Genomic DNA, 19,761 nt, shown 5'->3' with positions numbered 1-19,761 from the left:
AAATGTTTCGCGAGCTGCATGAGGCACAAAATAAATGGGAATAGTCGGACTCGGCGTTGATCAATCACGAAGATAGCGACTAAAGAAGCAAAAGGCGAGGACAGCGACGACGCGTTTGAAGAGAAAGAAGGAGAAAAACAGAAGTTTCGTTTCGTGGCCGGGTAGCACTCAGCGAGCGGGGGAACAAGTGTGTAGCACGATCAAAGACTCAACAGACAAATGAACCCTCACAGCAGAATCCCGTGAGCACAGCTCAGGTGACCGGCCACATGGTACGTCTGCAGCTGCGAAAAGCGTCTCAACCGTCACCGATGGGTCCGAATGATCCATAGAAAAGATACTTTGCGCCTCCAGGAACAAGCCAACATAGAGGCGCCCAGACATCCATCCCAGCCTAAGACGCAAGCTTCAACGGCGGATACACTCTCAAAGCATGCCACCTGAAGAGACCATAGTTAGCAAATCGCGATCAAGGAGTGAATGGACTAATGAGCCAAGTTGTACGTGAGTGAGTGAATGCCAGAGTGGGAGCCTTTGCGCGGCCGTGACATGTCTTGTGACTCATGATAGGATACGTTCAGGAGGGAAATTCTTCCTAAATAACGTACGTGATATCAGTCCAATAAGAGACTAGTTTCGGCGGGCTCAATGTCGTGATGGGTTGGCCAAAGGCCGTCGTATTCGAAAATTGAAAGACTCCATTTGAGAACACAGTCACGCAATTTTTCCCCGTCACCACCAACACCGTATTCATGGCCGTAAGATCGAGCTTCATATTCGAAGCCCCAATATCCTCAATTGACATTCTCCAATTGACCCAGCGTCCATTACTTGGATTCCAATACGGCCCTTGGAAGCCAATGGCTGATATTATAGGCGGTTCCCCAGGTTTGGGGACAAAGAAGTCGTAAGCTTTGGAGGCTGAGAGGGAGTATACGGCGACGCTGCAGCCGTTTTCCGGGATGGGACTCTGGTAGATGGAGCGGTCGGATTGGCTCTGGTGAGTGCCGTCGATGATCAAGCCACAGCTATCTAGGGTGCCAGAGTTGTTCAAAGTGAGGACGTACTTTGAAGCCCAAGGCTCGGAGAAAACGACGTCGGCACCTGATGCTTGGGTGTAAGAAACTTCGATCTCTGCAGCGCTCGAGCACGGACCGCGATTGCCAGCTTCTGTTATAGCGGTAAGCTTTACATATCGTGAATTCTTGCTGGCGAAGTTCACCGCCTTGGTGGAAGAATCATCAGTGAAGCTACCAGTAGCACAAGGCGTATCCCAGTTTTGGACCGTTGAGACCGAGCTGGATCAAATATTTTCCAATATTGCCATTTGTGAACCCGTCCTGATGAGGCTGATATGTCAAACCACTGATAGGACAATCAGCCTCGAGACCGATAATAATAGTGTGGTGTAAAGGCATGAGAGTTGGTGAATACTCTGAATGCCAAAATGTACTCGCATTACCGTCAAGCGCATTTGCTGCCTCGTTTCCGAGCTGAAAGTTGTCGGCCGTCGCAGTTGGCCTAGGTTTGGTGCGGAATCGCGTGGGCACTGTTGTGACATTTGAGATGCCTATTGTGCAGCCAATCGTCGAGAGGCGCCGGATCTTCAAGCCCAAGGTTGGCAGCAACGTTAGTTCCGCGGTGCGCGGCTAGGAGCCCCGAGTCACATATTGGCCTGCTTGAAAAATGTAGAGGAGGTATTGCGACTTGTCCTCTAAAATTATATAATGGTAGCAGATAGTCGCAGCATCCGTGGGCGTAAGGTACAAGCGTTCTGACCGCGGGACTGTGATGGGATTACCGCCTACCTCCCATTCGATAGTTGATTGAGTGTTTTCGACGACCCTGTCATCATTGATCGGACCATTGATCCAAGTCATGTTGACTGGATTTGTAGGTTGGGTGAAGGGGGCAATTTGAATGGGCGTGTGGGAGTCGATCGTGATATCGAAGGTGAACATGAAGCCGCCGTTTTGGAACCATTCGTCAGTCATAGGTAGGTTCAGCGCAAAGTTTATAGGAGCGGACGCCCCTGTAGCGGCGCCGTTCTGCGTCGTTATGGTCGTGACATCGTCTTGCGACGTATTTATCGTCCAAAATGTGGGGTTTGCAACGACACTCTATTGCTCGGGTGGGCTCGTAAGCTTGTATTAAGGGATTTCGTACGCCTCGCTGAAGTCATCAATAGCACTAGTCATGACGTTTACCGTTGTTGATGACTGTGGGATTTGCTCTGAGTTCACGAAGATGTAGCATTGATGTGTACCAGCACTCAAATCCGCTGGGACGGTGTACCTAACATCCATAGTGCCGGTATTGATCGAGGATACAGTGCAGGCCACGTACGCAGGGGCATCAGTGCCAGTCTGGAGTAAGTATACAGACGCGTCATGGAAGCCGGTAGAGGGAAGCTGCCCATTTGAAGATAAGCATGATATCGAGAAGTATGCCTCTTGTCCAAGTATCGCGTCGGTAAGCCCCAGCCCATCTGCCCTAGTTGAGACCATAGGTAACGGGGACATTGGGAATGAGATTGGCGTGGCTTGGATCGGCTGTCCGTTGACTGAAGTTTGGAGCGGGGGCGTGGGAGTCTGAGAGGCAAAAGCTGCGACTGGCATCATCAATCCTATAGTGTACGATCCATCTAGATTGTCTTTGATCGAAGTGGTGAGAATCGTGGGGGTATTGGCTATGAAGGTTGTTTGAATGTAATCACCTCCTTGTCGTCTGCGGTTTCCATTAATATCAACAGAAAAGAGTGTTGCTGAAGATCTTCCAAACTACGAAACATTTCGTCGCGTCTGTGACAGGTGGTGTTCCGCAAGGAACCAAAAACAGATCCCTTTTAAATAAAGTGTCGATCTGGCCAGTTGGACTGATTGGGTTTAATAGAATTAGAATAGGATTCGAGCCTGCTGCTGGCATTTGATAGCTTGTAGTGTTACTGGAAGTGTTTCGAAAGGGATACGCCGCGAACGGCAGCGAAAGAGAGTCGTTGCGTATGCTAAAGCCTTTGCTAGCATCGTAGGATGGAGCGAGACCAGAGCCTTGGTTCACGAAAGTGAGGCTCAAAGGAGGCGTAGCGCCTATGCCGAGCCTTGGCTGCCCATACTTATCTTTGGGCGTGAGCGTGACCAGTCCCTGGTCAAGGCATCCGGATTCTTGAGGGTACGCAACGTCTGAATTTGCTAGGGAAAAACCACTGGGCTGAGCTTGGATCACGTTCTGAAAATCGCTTTCAATCGGTGGGACCTCTCCGAAATACTTAAGTACCGTCTAACCCTCTAGAGAAGGCCTTGGGAAAGAGGCCTGCACACCGTTTGAGATATCGGACCAACCAAGTACCACGTTCTCCCACGTTCCGTTAGGCACACTGATGCTTAATTTCAGCTGAGAGGCGTCAAATGGTTGCAAGTAGTTTCGGAATTTGTCTTTAAGGTAGACCACGAGGTTGACATTTTGACCCCTTGGGCCTGGAGACAACAATATCCCCCCTACTACCAAGCTAGGCTTAGTGAGAGGGTTGGCGTCAGCTACGTTGCTGCTGGGGTCGTCTTGGGCAGTCGAGGATCCCCAGAAGAATGATAATCATCTTTGCCAGATATCTTGTCTAGTGCAGCTCGCACAATAGACTTGGCTGCACCAAGAGCCGTGAGCTATTTTTCTAATGAGCAAGTAGAGCAAAGAAGTAAGTGGTGCCAACTGCTTGGCAAAGATGTTGACAGCATTCGCTATGAGACTGACCCATAAGCATATCCTTTGATGACGGATGACTTGTCGGAAGATGTCGGGTTGGTGATGTCAAAATAGGTTCCCATACCGGTGATGGTCAGCTGCGACGTGACCTGCCAGTCCAACTCAAAGTTTGCTTTCAATTGCAATTGAGCCGGTTCTGAGGCAGTGAAAATTAAGATGCAGAATCGCTGTGTACCCCAGATATGAGAAGAGCAACAGGTCAGGTCTACTGGCACACTGCCAGGGACCTGGTTTATTTGTGCCTCTTGGTTCAGATCGTGGGGAGTTGGGGTTTTAGTGGGGTCTGGGGTGGGGTTTAGTAAAGAGTCCGCAGCGATATCTTGAAGGCAGATGCTCGCATCATCGTCGACTGTGCAAGTCAACACAGTAGTAGTAATCTTGGACTGATAGGTGATGACGACTGCCATAGGAATGTTGTAAAGCGTGATGGAACCGCCGAATGCGGCGCTGAATGCCAATGGCATATCTGAAGGGTTCTCGTTGGCTGGCGCTAATTCGCGCTTGGCAATGAATTCGAAGTAGAGTTCTTGTAGAGAGATGTTGATGCCATCAATCGAATACCAGTATTGCTGCTGCCAGAACAATGTGGCGCTCGCGTTCTCAAGATACCATCCTGATGCGTCTTTTTGCAGTGTCAAAACTGCTTCAAACGGATCCTTGTCTTCATCCGGCAGTGTCGCGGTGGAAGGAAGCTCAAATTGAGCACCTGTGCCTGCACCAATGAATCGATTGAGGGCATCCTCTGGCGCTATTCCGCTTCGAGCTCCTGCACGAACGCGGAGATTGGTGGACGACACATCACCTACCGAGAGCTGGCCAGCAACCTCTAGACTCACATTATCGATGGAGACTACAGCATTGACATCCGAAATTGCATTCCAGAGACCAGGAGCCAGACCATGGTCTAGGATCAAACCTCAAGACACCTTTGACAGCTCGACACGGTTTTGGACAAGGGGCCAATTAAGATCGCTGGCAAAGTCGATTTCAATGCGCTGGAGAAAGAACGGTCCAGTCATAGGCTTTTGAATGACTAACAATGCTCCTGCAGCGAAATTGGTGCCGCTGTTCTCATCCTCAATCCCTCTAATAATATATCAAACCATCAACTTCTCCAGTCACATTCCCACGACCTCAATCCCTCTAATAATATATCAAACCATCAACTTCTCCAGTCACATTCCCACGAACATGTAGCTCTAAAACGGGATATGACTTTCTGAGCCAAAAACAATTGTGAGATCATGACAAAAGCTACCTCGAACAGGACTTTCCAGAGAGAAAACAAATGAAAAATTGCACAAATGCTCGAAAGAAACAAGAACAATCATATGCCTATTGCCTTACCCAAGTGAGTACGCGGGCTTATAGAGACGAAAGCAATCGCTTATGAATACTATAGAGACTAGTAGTAGAAATAGATGAGACCATAACAGCAATCTCATGAGCAATCCTTGACCAGAAACCTCTCCCTGCCCCTAAGGAATCCGAATCACTTTTCAAAGCCCTCCCCAAACTCGCTCTCGCCCTCCCACCTTGAAATATGCTTCAAAGCCGTCCTCGTAAAACAACAAGTTACCGCATCGCTATCTGGCGATACCGAAAACAACACACTTCCAAAATTACAGCAACGATAAAGAAATCCAGGGAATCACAATAAACTTAACTAACCAACAGAATCAGAACAGCAAGATCAACGTCATCCATCATAAAGTGACGGAATTGACCCCCCTTCCCTCAGAGTCCGAGAGAGGCCTCGGAAGCTCCCAAGGCACTTATGGAATCATTGACGCGACTCACGCTCGCGTTGCGCGAGCGTTAAGCGGCACTCACCCAAGGCCTGATAGGGGGCGATGCCGGGGCACAATATTCAAAATACGGCTTCCGTAGCACGAACCTCGCTCAGGATGAAGCTACCCGCAACCAACCTGGCGAATCAACGTCCTTGTTTCATAGGATCATCGGATCATGGGATGTGGGAAAACGGTGGAGGTAATCGCACCATCCGACAATACCTAGCTTGGCGTACAAATTCACAACTGCTTTACCGAATCCCGTAAGCCGCACTCACTTTCAGAATCTCGTCGCCCTCAACCAATCCCCAACACGTCCCAGCCCCCAACAGCCCAACAGCTACACCCAGAACCGCATACCCCACCGCCCGCACTTCCGCGGCGTCATGCTGGAGGTAGATCCTGCATCCGTCATGGTAGCCGCTACACAACACATTAAGAGCGTCCCGACAGCCATACTATAAAGCAGCGCGAGCACCGGGAGTCCGGAGCTAATGTTCCACGCCCTGGCAACCGACAGGAACGAAAGCGCTGGCGACGTGGGCGTTTGGGCGGGGATACTGAACGTGGCACTGAAGGCTTGCGGGTTGACCATGCTGTACTTGGCCGCCGCCGAGGGCGAGGACAGCAGGACGTAGTTGAGACTCCTTCGCCGGTAACTAAGATTATAGCCGAGGCAAAGACCTTGGCAGGTGGAGGAGCGCCAAACCCGCCTACCAAAAATGGATTAAACCGAACCTCTCAACTTCTCATCCCTCCATACCCACCGTCATGGCCTGACATTAGCTCGCGACCGGAGATAATCCAGAAAATAATGACCACCGCCTACCCACCCACCGTCCACCACTCCAGCATCCGCGTCTCCACCCCCGAGGCCCTCTCCCTCCTCTCCGCCTACCTCGAAGCCACAACCACCGACCCCTCCCTTCATCCCAGCGCTCACCTCACAGAACACGGCCCTGTCGCACCATCATCGGGCCACAACACCGGTCTCGTCCTACACAACCTCCGACGGGTAGAAGCTGGGCTCCGAGGGGAGAATCTGGGGGAAGATTTGACGTTCCAGAAGTACGGAGGGGATGGGTTGCCGGAGTTGATGCCTGATGGCGTAGTTGAGGGTGCGGGCGAGTACGTTCATCAGGGCTCCTCGTATGACGAACAGGGAGGTTTGGAGATGGAGAGCGAGTGGCAGGACAAAGCGGAGTTTGAGAGGCAGCAGGAGGTCGTGCAAGGGGATATTGGGAAGAGGGATAATGCCGTTGATGGCGGCTTCGAAGAGGATGGAGCGGTCGTGCCTCGGGTGAAAGCTACGTGGGGTCCTGAGGATAAAGAAGCAAGGAAGAAGGCGAAGAGGGAGAGGTTGAAAAAAATCCGATTGGAGAACGCTGCGCGAATCCAAAGGGAGGGCCGAGCGGAGAAAATTGATTCTCGAACAGACTCTCTGCTGAACGATCTAATACTCAGTCCAGGTCCTAAGGCTCGATAACTACGACAAAAAACTTTTGGACGCTACAGCTCTCTATCTGAGGCTTTGACCGGCTTCTCACCATCCATCTTCTTCGCGTCAGCCTTCTTCTCATTGCCATAATATCCAAGCGCTCCGAGCCTCTCCGGCAAGATAGGATGCGAGAAGTGGTAGCTCGCATACATCCAGTCAGCGTTCATGGTGCTGAGGTTCTGGATTTGCAGCTTGATAAGGGAGCTGGCAAGGTCTTTGGAGTAGCCAAGCTTCACGGCAAATTCGTCTGGTAACAATGTTACTGTGGTTCATCGACATTTCTAGGAATGGAAACCCTTACCAGCTTGGAATTCGAATTTTCTGCTCAGAATGTTCATCAACAATTTCACCACCGTGTCCATGGGTGCGAGGGCGTCAGAGAAGAGGATGAAGCCAATGATGATGGGAAACTCCTTGTGGAACCCGAAGGATTGGTAGAGGGAGCGGTTGTTGATGAAGACGGAGAAGAGGGCAAAGATGTAGAATGTGTGGAACTAGCAAATGTCAGAGATTGGTTCACCGTTGGCAAGGCTAGTCACGGACCTGTGAGATCCCAAGTAATTTGGTCGTGTGCCCAAGACTCCAATGCCCAAGCTCGTGTGCCAATACGCCCACGACTTCTTCCGTTTCGCTCTTCTCTATCAGGGTGTCATAGATGACAATATGCTTCTTCCACGGCAGACCGTAAAAGTATGCGTTGCTGTGAGCGCTTCGCTTGCTCCCGTCGATCACATAGAGCGAGTTCAAAGGAAATTTCAATCTCTTAGCCAAATTCTCAACGCCAGTCTTCAGAGGGCCTTGTTCGAGTGGTGATAGTTTGTTGAAGAGAGGCAAGATGAAGATGGGGTAGATGGTAATGGCGAAGAGTGACACGACAACTGAAAACAGCCACAGGTAGTAGAAGAAGCTGTTGCCCGTCTTTTGTACAATGGCCAAGAATCCACTAAGCAGAGGCGCTCCAAATACGACCATCAGAGCCTGGCCTTTGATCATGTCCGTAACCCAGAGCTTCACTGTCGACTTGTTGAATCCATATTTCTCTTCCAAGATGAAGGTGCTGTAGTAGGAGGTGGGTATGCTCAAGACCGTTGTGATGATGTTGTAAGTGAAGAAGAAGATCAAGGTATGTACGATCTCGCCCTGGTATTGAGCAGGCACATATCGAGTGAGCCAGACGCCGGTTAGGCCCCATAGTTTGGGTAGGAGATCGTAGTAGATGATGCCGTAGTTCTGGATTTGGCTATACAAATTCGCGACAAAGCCGAACTTTGCTTTTGCGCGGCCGTATGCCTATACGGAGACGTCGTTAGCTAACATCGTGTTTACCTGGAATTACGGTTACGTACTTGGCTCTTATCGAACACCTCTTGAGAGACCTCTCCCTCAAGTGCTTTCGGAGGCTTCTTCTCCTGCAGGACCCTGTACTGACGCGCCGAAAGGAAGCTTTCAAACAGGTATTCTGCCAGGGAAAAGCCAACAATGAGCTTCTTCCATGGAAACCCAGGCCTATCGAGGAAGCGTCCTAAACGCTATGGTAGTCGTTAGCTTAGAAGATCGCGACAATCGATCATAGCAATTTACCTGAAGGAGATCCATAGCTGTACAGAATTCGATTCAAAGAGTTGATTAGTTGGTGAGAAGATGTGTGCAATCTTGCGCGCGAAATGTGTCTTGATGTTTGAGAGCTACTTTTATCTTACATGTATGATGCCAAGCTTTTAACGGCATGACGCTTATTTATCCCCGAACACCGAATTGGTTTGTTCCGTCAGCTAATACCAAAGCTCCCCGGGGAGTTTCACCAGACAGGATGCAGCTTCGCCCAACCTGGAGAGGGTGGCAAGATCTGGGGCAGCAAGCTTTCACGAAGAAAGGAACAGTCTTCACGAATCTTCAGAGGGTTAGGCAGACACGAACGCATCACTCAAGCACAAGATGGCATCTTCAAATACCAAGGGTACCAATGCTACCAATGGTACGCTCAAAGGCCAATCGAAATCCTCGAAGCCTAGGATGGAAAGGAAGATCTCCTCGCCCATGAACCCTGCTTTCATGACCTCTGCGCCTGGCAAAGTCATCGTCTATGGAGAACATGCGGTAGTACATGGAAAAGCAGCAATAGCTGCAGCGATCTCTCTACGGTCATACCTCCTCGTCACCACACTCTCAAAATCTCAGCGAACGATATCCCTCAGGTTCCCAGACATAGGTCTCAGTCATACATGGGACATTGACGCTCTACCCTGGTCTACGTTCTCACATCCTTCAAAAAAAAAGATGTATTATGACCTAGTCACCACTCTCGATCCTGATCTTGTCAAAGCCATGCAGCCCCATCTGTCAGACGTCTCTCCCGAAGCCACAGGTGAACACAAGAAAATACGTCAAGCCGCCGCCTCAGCTTTCCTCTATCTCTTCCTATCTCTTGGCAATCAGACCTTTCCCGGGAGCATCTATGCCCTCCGCTCCACCCTCCCCATCGGCGCTGGGCTCGGTAGCAGCGCTAGCATAAGCGTCTGTCTCAGCTCAGCTTTGCTCTTACAAATACGCACCCTGGCAGGACCTCACCCAGACCAGCCTTCTGAGGAAGCAGAGTTGCAGATCGAGCGAATAAACCGCTGGGCCTTCGTTGCGGAAATGTGCATCCACGGCAACCCCAGCGGTGTAGACAACACCGTCTCCTCAGGCGGGAAAGCCGTTCTCTTCAAGCGCGAGGACTACACCAGAGCGCCGAAGGTGACACCGCTGCGCAAGTTCCCCGAGCTCCCTATGCTGCTGGTAAACACCAAACAGGCTCGTTCCACCGCAACAGAAGTAGCCAAAGTCGGAGCATTGAAGGGGTCTTTGCCTGTAATCACAGAGGCAATCCTCAACACAATCGACGCTGTCACAGAGGCCGCCTATAAACTCATCACATCCGCTACTTTCAACCAAAGGGACCCACATACAGCCGAAACTCTCGGCAAGTTGATGGGCGTCAATCATGGCCAGCTAGTCTCATTGGGTGTCTCACACCCACGTCTCGAGCGTATCAGAGAGCTCGTGGATTTAGTTGGTGTGGGTTGGACGAAGTTGACTGGTGCAGGTGGTGGCGGCAGCACTATCACATTACTGAGGCCAGACGCGTCGCCCAAGGCGCTCAAGGAGCTAGAAGGGAAGCTGGATGCGGAGGACTTTGAGAGATTCGAGACGACGCTTGGCGGCGACGGAGTGGGCGTGCTATGGCCTGCCGTTCTTAGGGATGAGGGCGAAGAGGAAGGGGGGGGTTGAAATCGATCAGCAAAAATTCCTCGAGGCGGAGGGGGAAACTGGGGTGGAAAGCCTGGTCGGGGTAGGAGCCGGACGAGAGAAGAGAGAGGGGTGGAAGTTCTGGAGGATTTAGAGAGAGATCTCTCAGAGCGCAGGATTGCTCAAGGTCACATCCACGCATGTTAGAAAGACAGGAAGGCTCAAGCCAATTGTAGTTTCATCTTCTTACTCTGGGGCCTTCAAACGCTGTCACGAAAACAAAGTTTCTCGTGGTCTGTGACCACGAAGCTTAGCATCTGCAAGGGCTCAAGTGTGGCACTGACCGGACCTCTTCAACGCCCTGCTCGTCTCCATTTCCAATAACCGTCCCATCTCCCCCCAAAAGCCGTGTCAGCATCCACTCTAATCGAACACGGAAGAGCTGACGCACCCCCCCCATTACACAACGATATCCCTTCAGGGCACTGATAAACGGCATTGCTCCCTTCGGCCCGGATCCCCCATAAGAGAATGTAGCAAAAGTCACGCACGCACAGAGCGAATATAACTTTGCGGATATGGTCCAGGACAGGGTAACGCTTCCAATCAGAGAATATCAAACAGAGAGGATCAAACGTATACAAGATCGTTAGCTTGCAGATCAAACCCACGGAAACTCGGTCGAGAACTGTCACTCCTTTCTGCCCCCCACGTAGGAACTTCCACAGTTCCCATCGAGGATGTTCGTCCTCGATTGCATGGCTTTTGCTACATTGATTCCCTCCCTCGCCCTTTACAAAAAGAAGTCGCACCGAAACGGATACACATACCAGCCAACCAGCCAGCCAGCAGATACAAGCTGCAAGCCGACCCATCCGGATGCCCATCCACGGCCGCACACGGATCAAAGTGTTGGGAGTGGACAGGGTGGCGTTTCGAGAGAAGCCATGGGCGGCAGATGGGGCGGTGAGGGGGTGTGTGGATGATACGTTGTGCTGGCATAGCGGTCATAGTGCTGGTGGTAAGCGATGGGTGCAATCTTCCTTGAGGTTGAGGTTTTTTTTTTCAAAAACGAGCAGTGAAGGCTTCTTGATGATGATATTCGAGGGCGCTCCGGTCGATGCTCACCAATGGAGTGAGTGGTTAGTCTTTAATGTTGCTTTGAGTCACAAGCCAGAGCATCGCATTGGGAATGACAGGCAGTGAAAAGGAGTGGACAAGGGTGCATGGATTTACGAATGACTCTCATTCTCTAGCTAAAGGAAGTATTTGCCATATCGACAAGCCGCCGGCAACAAGACAGGATTCCTAGAGCTCTACTCGCGAGAACGAGTTTCGGTTATGGTACATGTAATATTGTAGCTCCATTTACCTAATGGTCCACGCTGCGAGTGTATGGCATGGCAGTACAGTTGCTCCGCTATCCATTGTGAACTCGATAGAGACATCCACTCTTGGTGAGACCAAAGGCATACAGATATAAATTTTCTGCAAATATTTTGCAAACTTTCTGATGAGTCGGCGGTAATTGTGCGCGTTACTGGTAGCGTAAAGGCTGGGGCTGGAGTAGATGAACGGTCATTAGATATACTTACGGCAGAGTGGCTTGTTGACATACCTGAGTGTCACTGGGAAGCTGCTGCTCTCCTTGCTGCTGGTAATACTTGGTATATGGGTTCTCTCCTCTTCGGATAGCGGCATCATCCACCTCGACTCCAGGATGTCCATTCTCCATCATCATGCGTCGTTGCGTTGAAGCTTCTCTGCCGTCCTCTGAGAGCTTTGCTTTCATAATGTTTTGGACAGAAAAGGGCCTGAAGGACGATGTGTCAGTGGGCGCAGACAAGGGACCCGCGGATTTAGCCAATTGACTCACCCGTTGACTTCACGATCCAAGATCATGTACTCCTTGGCTGCTTCCTTTGTACCTCTCTCTTGTAGGTAGACCATGTAGTAGTGTGATAAGTCTTTGATGGTGAGAGGCGGCAAATGGCTCTTCTTCCTGATATCCTCATGCACTTGCTTAATCCTCTTGTACTGTGTTGGCTCGCTTTCAGCGCTAGTGGGTTGCTCGAGCTCGAAGAAAAGGTAATTGATCCAGAATGGCCTACTATCGAGGTACCAATGCTGATTCTTCTGGAAGACTTGGCGCGCTTCGTCCACGGATCCTTTGATCTTCCAGAGCAATCGTGCCCACTCTGCGACCAATGCTGCTTTGGCGTAGATATCGCATTGCATGGAGTCGATTTGGGATTTATAGACTTCAATTGCTGCGTCCAGTCCACCGTGGCGTCGTGATAGATTCGCCAGAGAGACAATGGTCTCAATATGACCGGGTAGGTTGACCAATATAGCTTGATGGATATCTTTCGCAAGCTCAACTCTGTCGACTGATTCTTCGAAGTATGCGTAATGCAGGCGGACAGCTGGCCTTGAGATGGGTGCATAGAGCATGCTGGCACGTTGATAGATGTTTCGTACCTCCTCCTCCTTTCCATCTTGTACGATCATCCAGCGAGCGTAGCGAAGCCAGAATTCGTCGTAATAGGCGCAGGTCACCAAGCACCTCTCGTAAAGAAATTGTGTCCTCATGTAGTCGCCTTCAACCTCTTCAAAATCGAGGTATTTTCGCCAATTGACCAATTGGCCTTCGTCAAGCTCGGTGACGTGGAAGTATGGTCGCTTGACTTCTGACTCGTAGGTCCACCGCTTAGTCGTCTCGGTTTGTGTCCGATGGAAAATCTCCAGGTGAAAATTATCGATACGGCTCCTTAGCTCACGCTCAATCTCAAGCTCCCCACGCTCTGCTGGACCCTCATTCTCAATCTCCGCGCGAAATTGGGCGAGCATGTCTGCAGGTAAGAGCTCTTGCAAAGGTCTGATCTGGGCAAGATGTCGATAACGTTCAAAGTAACGGGCGTACTGATGCATCGGTATGTGTACTATGCGGTCAAGGATTGGGAAAATCTTGTCCTGAGCTTCGAGACGCTCCTCAAATTCCAAGTATTTATCCCAGAAGGGATGCGCTAGGAAATCCAGGCCTACAGAGCTAGCGCCTCGCTCATAGAGTCTACAGTATATTTATTAGCTTTTGGCAGCGTTTAGGGAAGGGAGGAACGGCAAAAAGGAGGCAGAGGGCAGCAAACGTGGCATGTGTATTTGCTCAGTGATCTTGAGCTCCGCGAAAGCCCATCAAACTTCAACTTTGTACGCAAACTAGTGCATCGCAGGGTGGGCAACGTGTGAGCGAACGAAATGAAAGCGCCTGACTGTCATGTGAGAGGAAGCAATTTGGGGGCTGGTTGTGACTTTCTCACCCGTCTCAAAGCCGAGCTGAAATAGTCGTTGTTCACCATGGTGCTTGGCCAGAAAGCCGTGCTGTGTTTCTTGTGGTTATGGGAAGGAAACCTTGTCTGTCTCTACTTACTCTCGGATCACATCGGGGTCATGGCTGGTCTCGACTTTGAAGGCGCAATAATTTGTCCAAAGGTCAACGGAATTGGTGATGCTTGCTACACCACGTTCGTAGACCTGCATATTTCAGCTTCTTTCTTGGGTTGGCTCCAAAGCGATACAGCCTACCAACTCCGCAGCCTCGGTCCCCGCGATGGAAAACTCAAGATCTGCATATTTCTTCCAGTATCCAAATAGCAAGGGGAACTTGGCAAGGAAGCGATCGTATATGTCTCGAGTAGCGGAGATCGATTGTGGACTGGAGTTGCGGTTGAGACCTCCCTCGAGAGACTCTGCGGCGCGGACGAGCTTTTCCCAGTGTTCGAAGCTATCTGGTTCTTCGAGCTGTGTGATAAATGAGCAGAGTTCCAGAAAAGATACAAATGACCCTTGGGGAAGACATACCACTTCTGCGTTCAGCTTCTTCAATTCTGCATTCTCTTCATCGCTGCCACCAAAGCTGTAGTCGGCCATCGTGCCGGTAAGACCGCGCAGTGTTCGAGGATGTAGTGTATGTCGACGTCTCGAGATGTGTAACTTTGCACTAGATGCGGATTTAATTTGCTGTAGTGTTGATGATGTTGAAAGGATGTGTGGAAAGATTCTTCGGAGATTCTACATCTGACTTGGATCTCGGAGACTGTCGCCTCTTGGCACTGATGACTCAGCGCATCCTTGGCTCACAGCACTCTCGAGTTAGCGCGCGAAGTCGGCGAACTAACCCAAAGGAGCTTAGCGATCTTGGCACGTCTGAGGGAAGGCAACTTCAAAACAATGCCCTTTCTCCTACCACCGCTCGCTGCTTCACCCCTCTCAATTTCACTTGACTGTGAGACGGTTCATGTCGCGAAAGAATTCAGTCGGGCAGTAATAGGATAAGTATACTTGATATGCCTCGTCGCTTCATCGACACCATTCAATTAAAATGAGGCAGCTGTGGAGCTCGAACATTTGCATTGCTAATGGACAAGAAAGCAACGCACGCTTGTTTGCAACCTTGCCAAGTAAATAAAGCACCGCACGCATGCTTGCAACCTTGTCACGCCAAGTACAACACTGAAATCGCTATGTCTATGCCAATCCTCCGATCCGCCTGTCTGGTCACTTCGCCGCCTAGGCACGAAGTTTGGGCTCGATACGAAGACTTGGATTGAATGGTACCTCATGCATGACAGACTCCTGCTCTTCACTGAATGTTTCGGCGTTTGGATTCCCTTTGATAAGGTCATCTACTGCTTCGTCCCATCTGACTAGGTTTGCTTCGTGTGGTGCCAAGAGCTGTCGTGTTCCGGGCGCATCCATTGGGTCACCGGAGGCGAACTTCATGGGGAGATGAAAGCCCAGCGTTTTGTCAGAATCTGTGATCTGGGGACCGAGGCGGCTAATAGGAAAATCGAATTCTAATAGACAACGACGGTCAGCAAGAAAGGTGTACCAGAAGACCATTTGGAACGGTACTCACGGTATTTGATGATTTCATCAATTGTCTGCTGCAAGATCTGGTAGGCGCCTTTCCCGTTAGCAAGGAAACATATGCCGGCCTAGAGAATGTGTCAGCTCATATGCTAAGCCTCCCATCAAAGTAGGCGAGTATGAACATACCTGGCCCTCGCCCTCAGCATTGTTGCGTATAATGATCACCCTGCCGCCGAAAATCAAATTTTCTATATACCGACCAGCCTCGCCTGTGGGGTCGTCGTCCTCCTCTGAGCCACGAATGTGAGGCGGAGTTCTTGTCTTGCCTGTTGGGCCGAGAGAGGTTACAAAAATGTGGGCGAGTTCGTGCATGAACGACTTGGCAAATGTGAACAAGAAGACTCGGAACCGCTTGGACACTTTGGAATCCGGGTCTTGAGAACTTTCTGCCCCTATTCCCGCGATGCACATTTCGTGAACCTTCTATGTTATGGTCAGCTTACTCAATCATAGAGCTCGTAACATCAAAATACTTTCGACTTACCGGTCCGTTTATCAGGATACCCTGCTTGCGGGGGTCAAAGCCGTAGCCCTCATCGCGCCAGGCGCGTCTAAAATGACACGCTATGAGGTCTGGATTTTCCATGGAGTTGTCAACAAAGACTAGAGGGAAGCGCTCAAGTATCTTGTTGATGAACGTCTCGACGATATCATCCTTGGGTAGCTTCGGATCGTATGCTTCGGCAAATTTCTTGAAAGCGTCCTTGACCCTCGAGGTCTTCAGCATTCCCCGGCATATACTTATGGATACCGCGACATAAGTGGCTGCGTTTTCGTCATACGGGATGATATTAACTGGCTGTCCCTTATTGTCTACGCGGATGATAATGAAGGCCTCATTGAATAATGGAGGAGCCATGACTGTCCTGTGGTGACTCACGGGTAGGAACGGATTGGTTTAGAGCCCGTAGAGGTGAAGTTTATGGTAGATGGGAAAATCAGCTTGACTGTAAAAAAGATGAGAGGACCTGGATGTTGAAGAGAAGAGAGAGCGCGGGTGAGTATGGGCAAAGATTGAACACTTTACACCCGAGACAGGGCCTACTCAATCTTTGGTGGGATGCGCAGCATTAGCGCCTAGTACATGAAAGGCTTAATGGTATCAGGTCTGGACATCGCACATGAGGGAGACCTTTTCCTAAACAACCTCTCCCGAAATTCCGGCTTCTCAAATCAGAATGATGTCTCGGGCATAGGCGACGAAGATGGAAGGCACTTCCTTCGGAACCTCCCTCCTGAAGTTTTCATTTGTCAAACCCATAATCTGCTGTGAGTGGGACCTTGTGTCATTGAATCAGATAGCAAGGCTGCTTCTGGTCTGTCCGTCAGTTTCTCGGATCCGCAAGCAGACACCAGCGCCCAGAGGGTCACATAACCAAGTGATTTTCCGGCTAGGACAAGTATAAAATAAGGCAGAAGTCTCTAAGGCGGTCCTGCCGAAATCTGTTCCGACAAAACGACAGTCTGGTGTGGAGGAGGTCTCATCTTACAGGTCAAGATCGCGGCGTTGCTTTAAACCTGGCTGCCAGATTCCAAGCAACGATGACAGGGTGTTACACGAAGTCTGCAACATACCGATTACGAGAGTGGCGTGGCGAAACGTACCGGGCGTGACAGTGGCGCTGCCAAGTATGGATCTGTAACTGTAGCTGTGTACCAGTCGGAGAAATGTCGAGATTGACGACCAAGAAGAGCACATTTTCTATTTGCTGAAAGCTCTGTCGGAGCTGAGTCTTACTGATGACAACTGAAACATTGGACTTGACACAAACGAGCCGTGTGAGAAGTGAAAGCCCAGGCACTTAGGAGCACTCCATACTCTGATCTCGCCTGGTGGTTACTGACTCGAGTGTGCTGCAGCTTGCCGAGAATCTGCAAATGATGCCCGCAGGCTACCAATAGGGGATACCCGGTACTGTTACTTTGCAGCCGATGGCCAGGCATCAGTGTTTAGGATGTGCAGGCATTTTGAAGATGGATTTTGCAGACGTCATGTGCCCAATGTTTTATGATAGGCGCTGGAGGCGGGTCTGGGGACGGCGTTGAGTGCTTCAACGGTATGAGGCTGGATGAATTTGTCCAGTCAAGCTCTCGGTTGCAGTTGTGTTGGAAGATGATGGTGTGTTGCAAATGCCAGAATCAGAAAAGGCTCGGGAAGCGGAAAGCGCACGGCCCTTCCGGCGGCACAAAGTCTCAGATAAGGTCGTACTCCTCAGCTACACCAAGTCCACAGCTGGGTACTTCCGTGCTAAGACATGAGACATGCACGAGGAAAGTACTGAAGTACGGGTACCAGCGGCACTGCAGGTGAGAGTCATGCGCAGGCAGCCGGTCAGAGATTCGTCGACATATTGGCAGTGTAGTCTGGTGTAAATAAGTCGGGCAAGATGTCTCGGCGTCTAATTAATCCTATGTTATTATACGCTAGATACAGTAGGAAAGGCCAAGCCTCTTCCTCGCAGTTTGCCTAGCTCCGCCTCCATCTTTGTTTTCTGCAGGGCAATCATATTAACATTAAATACTGCTTTGTACACAAAAGCAACATGGAATCAGTTGAGTTGAGTGCCAACGAAATGCCTGCATTCGGTGATCTCATCAATCTCAGTGCCGAAAAGCTGCAAGAGTTGGAGACAGTTCTTACCTCAATTCTGGCCTTGCCTGTCGCCCGAGAGACCTATGCTCAGATCATTGATGGAAAGCCCACTCGCACCCCGTATTCTGAGGACATCAAGGCCCACAGATCTGGTCTTTTGGAGACCATCATCGTCAATGATAATTCAAAGCCCAGTGATGGAGCTATGCAACAGTACGAAGAGATCAGGAGGACCTTCGTGCCCCAGGGATTGAAAATTGACCTTAAGGTGCGTACTCCCTCCCTGTCAGTAGTCCACTCATCAAAACTAACTCAACACAGCTGACCCAAGCCTACCAAAATGCGCTACCGGGCAGTCGTGAACATCTGTTACGCCTCCTGGAAATAGCAGCAGCTTCAGTGAATGCATTGGCGGGAATGATATATGCATCCTTCCACCCGGATACGAAAATCATGCCTCCAGAACCGCGAGAGGGGCATTTCTGGCAATTCCGCACGACTGACCATTTCTATGTCGATTTCTATCATACAAATTACCGAAGATTCCAACGCTACCCATTCGGCCTATTGAACGTTGTGGGATACTGGGCCGAGGCCGAGCTTTTCGGCGGTGTCGTGTTGTTCGAGCGGGTAGGATCAAGCTCTAAGGTAAATGTGAATCCACTGAGTTCTGACACAACCTATGCTAACGAACACCAGATCATCAACGCTTTCCTGCATCCGCAGACCGCGGTCCATGCTTACCAGCTCTCCGAACAGCAGCTCAAGTCATTCGCAGACCTAGGCATAGCGGGCGATGCAGCTAAAAGCGCTGGCGCAGAGACCGTCCTTCCATTCGCCAAAGAACCAGACGCCCGTACCGAGCTCACCTTCGCCAAAGTGGGAAAAGCACCACTTCGTATCTACAAGAATGAATACGACCGACCGCCGGTGTCGTACCTTCCAGAGGGTCCGGGCTGCGTGAAGATGGGAGACGGAGAATCGGGCGCGAAATTCGATGACTTGATGAAGTTCGTGCAGGAAAAGGGATGGGACAGGGCGCCTACCTATCCCGCGCCTTTCGAATCCCAACCGTCTCTCCGGGATGCGTACTCGGCGAGAGACGGTGCCTCCTTCTCGTCGAAGGATGGTTCACACTCAGCGAACAACGAAGGCCCATGAATACGGACAAGCCATAGTTGTGGACGGCCGGAACCGTTCTCTCTGCTCGAACCATGGTTCTTGAAAGCGATGCTGGTCATGTTCAAGTCTAGTCGTGCTCGGCGCTTGTTGTCACCTCGGTTCGTCGAGGTCTGCGATGGATCTCTTGAGGACGATGGCTGATGACTAGCATACTAGATAGAAAAACGACTTTGCATGCATTACTTTCTGGTAGATCAACAATGACTGACTGTCTCTGACTGCGCCCTCAAGACTCTCAAATTGTCTTTGACGAAACGTTCAATGAGGCCTAATTGCGCTTCTCCGCGGACCCCTCCAGGGGAATTTTGGTTGGCTTTACGTCCAATATGACTTAACAATCAATCAATCAATCGACACAATCAACCTACCTACCTCACCCCCCGCTTCCAACTCCATGGCATCCAACCCTCCGACCTCCGGAAACATCTCCACGAGCTCCCGTCGCACGCCACCATCTGTACAACCGGGGCTCCCGAGCCAAGAGAACGTGGCCAAAGTCACGCATAGAGTACGGGTCGGAAAGCCCCCTGATAGAATCGTAAAAGTCCTACAGTTCAGGCGCGCGGTGCCAGATACAAGTGACGATTCTCACGAGATTGTCTGTAAACTGGGCATCTTACCTGGAAATGGAAGGGAGACGGTTGTAGAAGTTTTTGAGTCTAGGCGCAGTGCCGGAAGGGTATGGTAGCTTTCACGAATTTTTTTCTGAAGAAGGGTTTTTCATTTTTCCTGCAAAGGGGTTGTTTTCAATGCATTTGGTTCTCTCCGTATGGTTATTCAAG

General features: G+C 50.5%; 7 protein-coding genes across 7 annotated transcripts; 3 read left to right on the top strand and 4 right to left on the bottom strand.

Moving 5' to 3' along the window:
• Positions 1–394: 394 nt before the first annotated feature.
• HO173_005982 (uncharacterized protein) lies at positions 395–4,831 on the bottom strand (the record flags this gene model as incomplete). Its single annotated transcript, XM_037307894.1, has 7 exons — positions 395–440; positions 609–1,298; positions 1,435–1,604; positions 1,668–2,118; positions 2,167–2,727; positions 3,745–4,660; positions 4,795–4,831. The coding sequence occupies 7 exons, from the start codon at positions 4,829–4,831 to the stop codon at positions 395–397; spliced, it is 2,871 nt and encodes a 956-aa protein (XP_037165154.1).
• Positions 4,832–5,663: 832 nt separating this feature from the next.
• Positions 5,664–7,035, top strand: HO173_005981 (uncharacterized protein; the record flags this gene model as incomplete). Its single annotated transcript, XM_037307893.1, has 2 exons — positions 5,664–5,812; positions 6,003–7,035. The coding sequence occupies 2 exons, from the start codon at positions 5,664–5,666 to the stop codon at positions 7,033–7,035; spliced, it is 1,182 nt and encodes a 393-aa protein (XP_037165153.1).
• Positions 7,036–7,058: 23 nt separating this feature from the next.
• Positions 7,059–8,643, bottom strand: HO173_005980 (uncharacterized protein; the record flags this gene model as incomplete). The annotated part of the gene is made up of 5 exons (XM_037307892.1): positions 7,059–7,294; positions 7,349–7,541; positions 7,591–8,337; positions 8,394–8,576; positions 8,629–8,643. 5 exons carry the CDS (start codon positions 8,641–8,643, stop codon positions 7,059–7,061), a joined length of 1,374 nt encoding a protein of 457 aa, XP_037165152.1.
• Positions 8,644–8,982: 339 nt separating this feature from the next.
• On the top strand, positions 8,983–10,317 carry HO173_005979 (uncharacterized protein; the record flags this gene model as incomplete). Its single annotated transcript, XM_037307891.1, has 1 exon — positions 8,983–10,317. The coding sequence occupies one exon, from the start codon at positions 8,983–8,985 to the stop codon at positions 10,315–10,317; it is 1,335 nt and encodes a 444-aa protein (XP_037165151.1).
• A 1,495-nt stretch (positions 10,318–11,812) lies between these two features.
• HO173_005978 (uncharacterized protein) lies at positions 11,813–14,202 on the bottom strand (the record flags this gene model as incomplete). The annotated part of the gene is made up of 6 exons (XM_037307890.1): positions 11,813–11,836; positions 11,894–12,089; positions 12,152–13,345; positions 13,703–13,806; positions 13,858–14,073; positions 14,134–14,202. 6 exons carry the CDS (start codon positions 14,200–14,202, stop codon positions 11,813–11,815), a joined length of 1,803 nt encoding a protein of 600 aa, XP_037165150.1.
• Positions 14,203–14,841: 639 nt separating this feature from the next.
• HO173_005977 (uncharacterized protein) lies at positions 14,842–16,063 on the bottom strand (the record flags this gene model as incomplete). The annotated part of the gene is made up of 4 exons (XM_037307889.1): positions 14,842–15,128; positions 15,191–15,269; positions 15,331–15,627; positions 15,689–16,063. 4 exons carry the CDS (start codon positions 16,061–16,063, stop codon positions 14,842–14,844), a joined length of 1,038 nt encoding a protein of 345 aa, XP_037165149.1.
• Positions 16,064–17,747: 1,684 nt separating this feature from the next.
• HO173_005976 (uncharacterized protein) lies at positions 17,748–18,958 on the top strand (the record flags this gene model as incomplete). Its single annotated transcript, XM_037307888.1, has 3 exons — positions 17,748–18,065; positions 18,119–18,445; positions 18,497–18,958. 3 exons carry the CDS (start codon positions 17,748–17,750, stop codon positions 18,956–18,958), a joined length of 1,107 nt encoding a protein of 368 aa, XP_037165148.1.
• Positions 18,959–19,761: the final 803 nt, after the last annotated feature.

This window comes from Letharia columbiana, assembly GCF_014066305.1.
Source record: "Letharia columbiana isolate WasteWater2 chromosome Unknown Sc0000017_s0, whole genome shotgun sequence".
In the NCBI taxonomy this organism is placed as follows: domain Eukaryota; kingdom Fungi; phylum Ascomycota; class Lecanoromycetes; order Lecanorales; family Parmeliaceae; genus Letharia; species Letharia columbiana.
Note: the sequence above shows the minus strand (reverse complement) of the source record. Positions and strands in the feature narration are given on the sequence as shown.